General features: G+C 38.8%; 2 protein-coding genes across 7 annotated transcripts in view; one reads left to right on the top strand and one right to left on the bottom strand.

Moving 5' to 3' along the window:
• The first annotated feature begins 781 nt into the window (after positions 1 to 781).
• Positions 782 to 5,369, top strand: rab23 (RAB23, member RAS oncogene family). Of its 6 annotated transcripts, none has more exons than XM_020603159.1 (8): positions 782 to 1,170; positions 2,523 to 2,567; positions 2,871 to 3,096; positions 3,556 to 3,641; positions 3,855 to 4,011; positions 4,145 to 4,227; positions 4,337 to 4,429; positions 4,508 to 5,369. In XM_020603159.1, the coding sequence occupies exons 3-8, from the start codon at positions 2,942 to 2,944 to the stop codon at positions 4,639 to 4,641; spliced, it is 708 nt and encodes a 235-aa protein (XP_020458815.1). In that variant the 5' UTR covers positions 782 to 1,170; positions 2,523 to 2,567; positions 2,871 to 2,941; the 3' UTR covers positions 4,642 to 5,369. The 6 variants fall into 6 exon arrangements, with proteins under 6 accessions (XP_020458815.1, XP_020458812.1, XP_020458818.1 ...); XM_020603156.1 differs by having other exon boundaries at positions 782 to 1,197; XM_020603162.1 differs by lacking the exon at positions 2,523 to 2,567 and having other exon boundaries at positions 2,898 to 3,096.
• Positions 5,370 to 7,213: 1,844 nt separating this feature from the next.
• Positions 7,214 to 9,621, bottom strand: part of bag2 (BCL2 associated athanogene 2) — a 2,735-nt gene continuing 327 nt past the window's right edge. The window contains exons 1-3 of the mRNA XM_020603163.1: positions 9,555 to 9,621; positions 9,057 to 9,166; positions 7,214 to 8,502 (exon numbers count right to left, since the gene is read on the bottom strand). The exon at positions 9,555 to 9,621 is cut by the window's right edge and continues 327 nt beyond it. Coding sequence (XP_020458819.1) covers positions 8,108 to 8,502; positions 9,057 to 9,166; positions 9,555 to 9,621 — 572 coding nt within the window. The 3' untranslated portion in view covers positions 7,214 to 8,107. The remainder of the gene's footprint in view (positions 8,503 to 9,056; positions 9,167 to 9,554) is intronic.

Genomic DNA, 9,621 nt, shown 5'->3' with positions numbered 1-9,621 from the left:
GATACATTTATTTTGTATTGGCACGTTCATTTACTGTAAATATATATGTCAACATACATGTTTCACCACTGGGGATAGGGACATGTCCCATATGCCTTAATGGGACTAATGCATTTGTCATATTTTGCAGTGTACAAAATATGACAAATGCATTACTGCAAAACCTATTAGGCTTACTTAGTGTAATTTTTACTCATGCACTTCTAATATACATAGTATCTTAAATATTTATAGCTATACTTATATATTGGTAAGTTGTCTAAAAAAAATCAAACTGCAACAACCAATCAGTATAAACAAAGGCACACACGGAACAAAGACCACAATCTCCATGCAAACATGTTATGGCCTCTAAGAAGGTTCAACAAAAACTCAGCATTTCAAGCATAAGAAAAGTATATTTTATGGTATTGGATTGCACTGGACTGTACCAACATGTGTATAGCCGAGATAATAAAGTGACCGCTGAGTGTAGCGCTGTTTTGAATTCCTAAATCTAGTTTATCACGAATAGCCTATTAATCAGTGAACACTTTTCTTCTGGTTGATGTGGTCTGTAACGTCGGCCGCTGAGATTAAACACACTAGGAACAAGTATGATATCTGTGGAGAAAATATTCATATCGCGATGGAGTCATTATAGATGTAATGGCTTAAACATTTACAGTCGTGACTTTGGAACTACAGATGCTCCCAAGACTTCCGGACGACGTTTTTTTCCGTGGTAGCTGATTCTCTTGCACTGTGCACTCTTTGGCTCTACTGCTTAGCAACAAACATTAGTAAGCTAGCCAGTTGCCTGGTTAACGTTAGCTACTCTTATGCGCAACATAGCTGAAACGTAGGCTCACCGATAGATAGTCATGCATTTTCATCCTGTAAATGTCACCGATTTTACCCGGTTATTGACGTTAATCAAACTTTATTTGTTGTTGTGAAGCTGATAACATTTGGTTTGTTCAGATTTTAGTTAAACATCGTAACCGGGTGGAACAGTAGCGTTAACATTAGGTTCTGTTCTGTTTGAAAAGTGGCTAACCTTAGCTAGGCAACCGTAGCACGAGACTCGCTGGCGTTCCCTCTTGCCACAGAGAAGAGCGGAGGGAGGTTAAAGATATGTGATTGTGAGATAGCTGACTGATTAGCTCATCTAATGCTGGCGGATACTGGGTGAGTTGTAACGTGACTTCTTTACAGGTAAGAAATTGCCCAGTCTGTTTGCTTTTTTTTTTTTTTAAACCCATCTAGAACAGGACCGCTTCCTTCATTCAGATTTAATTATACAACTTACAGTAGTTCTGCTCGGTGATTAAAGACTCTGTTTGCCGGCTTCTATTTAACGGGTTATATCTTGACCAAGGCGAAGGAATGTGATCACCCTAAGTAGAATGAAAGGTTAACTAAAAACCTAACTTCTCTTAACAGACTCTGGAAATACCGCATTACTTACAGGAGCACTAAACCTCAACAGAAACGAGCAATGACATCTTTCGGCATTATAGTGTTTTTATTCTCTCTGTGCCCTAAAACGTTGGGTTTAGTTAGCGGTGCCCCGCCTTGAGGCCCGTGAAGATGACTCACTGTCTAGGAGTAGAGGTGTATGATTTTGTAAAATGTGTGGGCTGCAGTATGAATGGGGGTAATAATGTCGTAGTCGGTGGAAAAACGGCATAACCACTTGGACTCCCTTTCTGTGACCCTAAATCAAATTCAGCCTACACATCTAGAAATGATTACACTGACAACTTGGCAAGGGGACCCTGACATCAGTTAGAGCTGAGGTGACATCTAAATGTACAGGATGCATTTTGCTGTGAATGTAAAACTTCACATCAGATGCAAATAAAGTGCAGGCTGTTTTATTTTAAGCAATATTTTGCTTGTATGTCATAACAAATGCTGCCTCATGCTGATCCGTTATAGTTGATGAATAATATATTGTACTACAATACATATTGTGACTCAAATCCAGGCTGTTGGACAGCACAGTCACACAGTAGGTTGTCAGTGTCCATTAGGAACAGCTTTCCCACAATATGTTGTTTAGCATTGCACTCAGCAGCTCCACACATATAACTGTGGAAAACCTAGTTGCTATGTGGAGTCTGCTGCTCTCGGTGCTCAAGGAAGAATAAACATGTTGCACAGCGGCTCCAAACAAACCGCTCCCTGTAAGATTTACAACAGTTTGTTTGATTTGAGCACAGCTAATATTTTAAAGGACAATTACACACATTGAGTTTTTACTACAGCAATTCATTATAGTGCGTTCCCTCCTAAATTAAAGTCTTGTGGTAACCTGTAGTGCTGACAGTAATTTAATTTTAAATTTGCTGAACTGCAAAAGAAGTTGAAATGGGATAATTTGGAGTTTTGACCACTGGCCAATGAATTATTTTATGTGTGGAGCTTAGTATTTTAATTGTATATGTTTGTTCAGCTAATTTGATCCAAAGATACAGTGTGAGGATGCACAGATCTCACCTGTAAGGTAATCTGTGTTCTCTTTCCCATTGGTTTAGTTGAATGTCTCATAAAGCCTCGAGAAGCAAGAAAACGGTTTGATTGTAAGTGTTTCAATAAATTCATGTGCTTTTTTTGAAGAGTGGTTATATTAGAATACAAGTTTGAGATTGAAGCCTCAGTTTAGAGGTTTTCTGTCTCTTAACTCTAAGTTTTAACTGTCATAGAAGTGGCATAAAGTGTGTTTTCATCACTAGATGTCAGAAAGTTGATGCTAAGCTGAACTTAACCAAACTTTGACAGTAAATCAAGTTTATAACTAACACTGTAAAAAAACTGGATGTTTTAATTTAATAGGATTTAAAGATGTGCTACATGTTCATGTTTCATTTATTTTACTCTTTTAGGTGGTTTATGTGTTCATGTCACATTAGTGAAACTACCCAGGCAGAGTGGAACTGAGAAAACCAGCTCCACCATGTTGGAGGAGGACATGGAAGTGGCCATCAAGGTGGTTGTTGTCGGCAACGGAGCGGTTGGCAAGTCCAGTATGATTCAACGTTACTGCAAGGGCGTCTTCACTAAGGACTACAAAAAGACCATAGGAGTGGACTTTCTGGAAAGGCAGATAGTGTAAGCAACTTGCGACACTGACACCCTTGTTTCTTATTTAAAATCACTGCAGTGCTCTGATGTCCCAGAGTCTATGTTTTTGTCTTGGCTTGTTGCAGAGGTGACGGGCAACAATTACAACGTCACAATGAATATTTTTTTTTTTAGTCTACAATAACGATTAGGTGCATAATCAGTGCACAGTGATAAATATCAAATCCTGATGTCTAACATTTCAGGAGTCAGGAAAAGCTCTTTTTACAAATTCGAATCCTGATGTCTAACATTTCAGGAGTCATCAGGAAAAGCTCTTTTTACAAATTCGGCATTAAAGTTCTCTTGGTTAGTCATCAGAGCATAATGAAACATCAAGTGCAGGTTTGGCAAACCTTTGTGAATATTACAGAAAAAAAACTTGTGTTGGATGTTGTTATGCTACCTAGAAATTATTACATAATTTCCCTTAATTACCTGCTTTAGCGTAAATGATGAAGAGGTCCGACTAATGCTGTGGGACACCGCAGGGCAGGAGGAATTTGACGCCATCACCAAGGCCTACTACCGTGGTAAGACCCCCACCAGTGTGACAAATACAGTGCCTTGCAAAAGTATTCATACCCCTTGAACTTTTCCATATGTTTTCATGTGTTTTGTGGTCAGCCCTTTTTTTTTTTTATGTCCTCGATTGGATGTGTGACTGGTACTGTATCACAATCAATGAAGTCAGCTTTAAAACATCAACTGTTGCGTGCTGAGCTGTGTATTATTTTGCACTCCAGGTGCCCAAGCCTGCGTCCTGGTCTTCTCTACCACAGACAGGGAGTCATTTCAGTCTATTAACAGCTGGAGGGAGAAGGTGGAGGCAGAGGTCGGAGATATTCCTACAGTTCTAGTGCAGAACAAAATTGACCTCCTGGAAGAGACTGTTATAAAAAAGTAAGTATTAGATTGTGTTATGCAAAATTCACAGAAAATAACAGTAAAGCAGCTGAATGTTAAGGGCAAATGTGAATTCTATTTAAAACATTATGAATAAAAAAATATTGTATTTTCTTTACTTGCATTGCAGTGAGGAGGCGGAAGCTTTGGCTAAAAGGCTTAAGCTGAGATTTTATCGAACTTCAGTAAAAGAGGACCTTAATGTCAACGAGGGTGGGTTATTAAAAGTGTGAACATCTGGTCTAATCCAAGTGAATGAGTCTAATGCAAGTCATTGTGGATGTTGCTGTCATAACGTTTCTGCTGCTCCTCTCTCTTTTAGTTTTTAAGTACTTAGCTGAGAAGTATCTTCAGCGACTCAAACAGCAAACGGCAGAGGAGACGGAGGTGGTCCATACAACAAGCAATAAAATAGGTAAGGAATCTTTCTGCTCATCACCCACTTTCCCTTAGTATGGTGACATTTCTCACAAACTGTGTTTTTTCCCCAAAGGTGTTTTTAATACCACAAGTGGTAACGTCTGCAACCAGAGCTCCAGCAATGGCAGAGAAGTTATCACTTTGCGACCTAACAAACAAAGGACCAAAAAGAATAAAATTCCTTTTGGAAGCTGCAGCCTACTCTAGATAGAAGCATTTTAACGACTGATTATTGTTTCTAAAAGGTGATTGGTTGTTGTATTCTATGGAGGTAGCCACATTTAGAGACCAAAGCCCATACAGGCTGGGAAATACTACTCTCTACTATTTTAACCCGTATACCCCACATTCATGGCTGAATTTCATCAATAATGTACACACAAATCTCGTCAATAATTGTAAACACTCGGGTCCTCCTTGTGGTTCCCTCAAGTAACAGCAACAGCTGCAGTTACAGTATGTTGTGCATTCAGTTTAATGATTCCCCCAAAATCAAGAGTTACAGTATGTGAGTACTGGTGGTTTCTTTTCATGACTTTTTTTTTTTTTAATGACTTGACACAGTCCTCTCAACAAACTATGTAACAGCAGAGGTTGTACTTCTGCTGTGTGAGAACAACCACTCCAGGGCACACACAGTCACCCATTTCTGCGTTTTGACATTTCAGCTGTGCAGTATGTTTGCATATATTGTAGAAGATGCACAGATGATTTCGTACCATATTTTTATACCGGTGAACAGAATATGGTTCAAACTAAACTGTTTACTGTGGACAGTCCAGAGTTGGGCTAATTCTCTGTATACAAATATTTTTGTATGAATCTCAAGTGTTGATGTAGTGCCAAATTTCCTTTCTGATCTATAGTTAAATATTCAAACAGAAGTGATGTGGATGGAACATGAAAATAGTAAATTGTGTTCCTATATATGGTAACCAAATATCAGTAACAGTCCTCGCCAAGTGCTCAAAGGGAATTTGTTGAGTTTTTCTCTATATTAATAATAACAACAATAATGGTAAGATCTAGGCCTTACTATGTAAAGTGCCCTGAGATGGCCTGTTGTGATTTGGCGCTATACAAATAAAAATTTAATTGAATGCCTTCTTACAGTACCTATGTACAGATTTATTGACCAAATTATAAGATTTTTAAATCTAGGATATGGGGATGTAAAACACAAGCTGAATAAACGATAACCTGCTCTTAGTACCTCAATTCACAGTCGGTTAGTACTATGTCTTTAATTGCTGCTGTTTACATTTTACATATTTCATGTTAACAGTGCTTATCTTTAACTTTGGTTCAGCTTTGAGTAACTCATTGGTTAACCTCAGAGTCAACGCGTTTGTATTTGAAACACTAAACATGGTGCGAGAGTTAGGTTTTAAAAATGTTTCTTTTTGGTTTACTTTCTGTGGCTTCTTCAGTTACTATTTTGTATCATCAAAAGGGAGAAAGATTGGAAACAAAGTTGAAAAGACAAAGCTCACTACTCAGTCTGGCCTTGTGGTATGGACTTCAACTCTTACTCTCTGAAGGTGTCACAGAATCAGGACTTAATATGTTGTTGTCCTAGTTGTGTGTGCCTGAATATGCAAGACAATTCAGTTTCTTCTACCTACATGATACTGTAGGTACTCCAAAACCATCTACATTAGTGCTTAGTCCTCCGTACAGCCAGCTGTACATTGTATGTTACTGTCTTGCCTCCATTAAGCCTTTTACCATAGTTTTTTTTTAACATTATCTGAACAGCTTTACCAAGCACAAGGGAAATGTGTGGTCATGTGGAAACATCTTATTTTAAATCTGGCAGAAATGATTGTTTCCTTATGAATAGTTACAATTCAAAGTGTTTACATGGAAGTAGAATACATAGGACATCTGGGAATACATGTGCATACATGTTTTTGTCTTTTTAAAAGTTTTGTAACTGATCTCAGATGTGTGTTAGAAGCTTTTGCCAGCTTCAGATGAAGTTTGGATGCCATTAAATTCATCTTTTGACTTCATAGTCTCAACAAGTGCAGCAGCATTCTCATTCAGTTGTATATAAACAGTGCCGTTTTGATCACAAAAACAAAGTGTGGCGTAACTAATGCATGTAATGCTTTTCTCCACATCAGTGAATGTTCCATCATGGTTGCAAAGCCACTATGGTTTGTCCATGTTTACATTGCCCCCCACTGACCAGTAAACATTAGAATCACTCCCCTTACTGTTTGTTGAAAATTGGCTGCACAGTAAATTTGTAAATAATTATTTATCACGCCTTCTCTTATTTGTAACATTGTGTTCACCTTGCCTGTTTGCTTTTTGATGGAATGGATCTAGCGCACTTTATCGTTGAGATGGCATATAATCTTAAAGAATCACACATTAAAACTAACCATACTTATGTGCTGTCACTCAGGTGTTGTAATCATCGTAAGCCAATTTCACACACTTACACAAACCAACGTGCTTGCCTACAGCCTGACGAGAACAACACTCATTGTTGGATTTTTGTTTTAACAGCTACAAATGTATCTGTTGAATCACCTGATGTTACTTTTTGGGGGATCAAGATAAATAAAACTTTACTTTTTTCTTGGGCATCCAGTGTGTATTTTTGCTGGAAGATGGGTATCCAGATATGGAGTATGTCAAGTGGTTCAAAGAGCCTGAAGAGGCTAGTAAGTGGACCTTGAGTTAAGACTTTATTGTGAAAACTCCCAGGATGTTTATAGCTGACTATAGCACTATATCACTGTTGCCTTGGTTGTTTTAAGATTTCACAACTTGACACTTATTAGACAATGTGTTTTATTTCCTTTTTGGAAATGCAATCTTAAAAAAAAAAACCAAACAAACAGTAAAAATATGAACTAAACTCCACAGCTTAATGTGACATGTTGCCTTCCCAAAGAGGTAGTGTACACACATCTGTACTCCTTACCAAGTGCCTGATTTAAAAGGTGAGAGTGAAACAAACCGATACTTCTAAAGTGGATACATCTTGAGCAACTTTCTGACAATTCATTAGGCATTAGTGCTGATCAATCTAGTTAGTAAGTGGTTTTCCTAGTCAAAGTAACAGCAATCTAGTTATAAAATATCTATGAAGTGATTTTACATTGCTGTATTACCCAAAACTTGGTAGAGCAACTACTTGCACATTATAGTAACTTTGAAGTAAACTGATTATCACCACTGGATTTTGAAAACTAAAACCTCCAGGAGTACTAGTACTATGTGATATCTTTTTTTTTTTGTCATACTTAAGTGCACATGTGAACACACATTGTGTACTACCTATACACAATCCACATCAAGTACAGATGATTGACAAATTAAAGGAGAAACCAACAAAGTGTCTTAGTGAGGTGCTGGGCCGCCACATGCCACCAGGACAGCTTTAATGTGCCTCAGCATTGATTCTACAGCTCCATTTGGGTTGAGATCTGGTGACTGGGAAGGCCAAAGTATATGATTCACATCATTTTCATGCCCCTCATGCCCACTGGATGGGTGCATTGTCATCCTGACCACTCATTTATTCAGGTTTTTCCCTTAACTTGTCATCTGTAGGTCAACATAAAAAAAAAAGTGAAAGTAAAACTTGATTACATGGGTTCTTGGTGAGGTTAGTGGCGCTGAAGACATTTTATTTGACATTTAGTGATAGGTCTTATTTACTACCATTGGATTTGGGGTCCTCAAGTTTTTGGTGATCCATGATCTTGATGTTCTTTTTAGCATTTTCAGTGTTCCTCAACAAAGTCTCTAGCCTCCGCTTGATCTTCTTCTGGTCCTCCAGAGCACAGCTGATCACTATAGCCTGAAACTTTTGGTCAATGGGGACAGGTGGTGCCTCAGTCACACAGGCGGCGTGCAGAGCTAGCAGTCGGTGCCGACCTGCATCCATGTCTTCCAGTAACTTTTTCACTATTTCATCTATTATAGATGTGGCCTTGCGCAGCGCCTCCTCCTGCTGGGGGTTTCTGATTGTGCCGACGGATATCTCCACAGACAGCGTCCTGCCCATTAGACGGTTTGCAGTTAAATTTAACTCTTCTCTCTCTCCTAGAAGAACCAACAAGAAAGAAATCAATACTGCTGCATCTTTAAAGAAAAAGATTTAACTGGTGGATCCAGGCCAAATATATCAGACAGGGTGGCCCTACAAAACACACTTGTAAAGCATGTAGTTTTTTAAGCCTGTATCAGAGGTGTTGATTCAACTCAGTGATACCTTTTAAAACACCAGTTTGTAATGTTTACTAATTAGATAAGATTCTAGTATATAGTATTAATTATTTTGTCAACCAGGTCCCTACAACATAATGCCATAATAAAAATACAATGTGACGCAGTTACTGCACTTGATTCTACTAGATTACATAGTATTCAAGTCATTCCTTATACAGTATGGATAAGGGGTGTATGTATATAACATTTATAGGTTACAAGGAGGGGAAATAACTCAATGAACCCGGTGTCATGCAAACATGTATCTTCTCTTGGGTGGAGTGCAGAAACCATGTGGACTTGATCCTTTTTAAATCCCCAAAGCATAACCTCACTGGATCCCAATGTTACTGAGAAAAACAGGGTTGTTTTGAATGAAACGGCCTCACCCGCAGAGATGTTTAGCATTTCTTGACTGTTCTGTATGGACTGAATCATTTCCAGGATGCACTCCCTTTCCTGCTCCATGGCCGATGCTTCTTCGCGTAAAGCCTCCACCCTGACAGAGAGAAACGAGTCATGACCACTCATTTAAAACCACATCCTTTCACTGATTGATCAGGGGTTATCTTAGGACGATGAATGGGAATAAAAGCCCCATCATCATAAAAAAAAAACCCACGTTAGGGCATTATATTTATATGATTTCTCTTTTTCTGGGTGATATTCACCTGCACGTATAACATAACTTTTCGATCAGACGTGACCCGCCCCATGTTTAATCGGTGCCACAGTCATATTAAAACATCTGCCAAGCCGCCGGGTTCCCCCTCAGTTATAAATATGAGGAGCCATACAATAATAAAGTGTGAACAGATCGCCGGGTGTTCTGTAGACCCTGTGTACAACGCGCACGGTAAAGGCTACGGCCTGTTACTTCACTGTACCTCCCTTCCAGTTGATCCAAACTTTCCAGGAGTCGTCCCGAGCGATCTGCCATGGACAGCGTCCTGC

This window comes from Monopterus albus, unplaced genomic scaffold (assembly GCF_001952655.1).
Source record: "Monopterus albus unplaced genomic scaffold, M_albus_1.0 scaffold60.1, whole genome shotgun sequence".
NCBI classification, from domain to species: Eukaryota; Metazoa; Chordata; class Actinopteri; order Synbranchiformes; family Synbranchidae; genus Monopterus; species Monopterus albus.
The sequence above is the reverse complement of the archived record's forward strand: the minus strand, read 5'-3'. Positions and strand labels throughout refer to the sequence as shown.

Bases quoted from the DNA above. Each gene is read 5' to 3' on its own strand.
- rab23 (XM_020603162.1), top strand. From the start codon at position 2,942: ATGTTGGAGGAGGACATGGAAGTGGCCATCAAGGTGGTTGTTGTCGGC. The intron at 3,097-3,555 runs GTAAGCAACTTG...TACCTGCTTTAG, and splicing joins TTTCTGGAAAGGCAGATAGT to CGTAAATGATGAAGAGGTCC. The intron at 4,228-4,336 runs GTGGGTTATTAA...TCTCTCTTTTAG, and splicing joins GGACCTTAATGTCAACGAGG to TTTTTAAGTACTTAGCTGAG.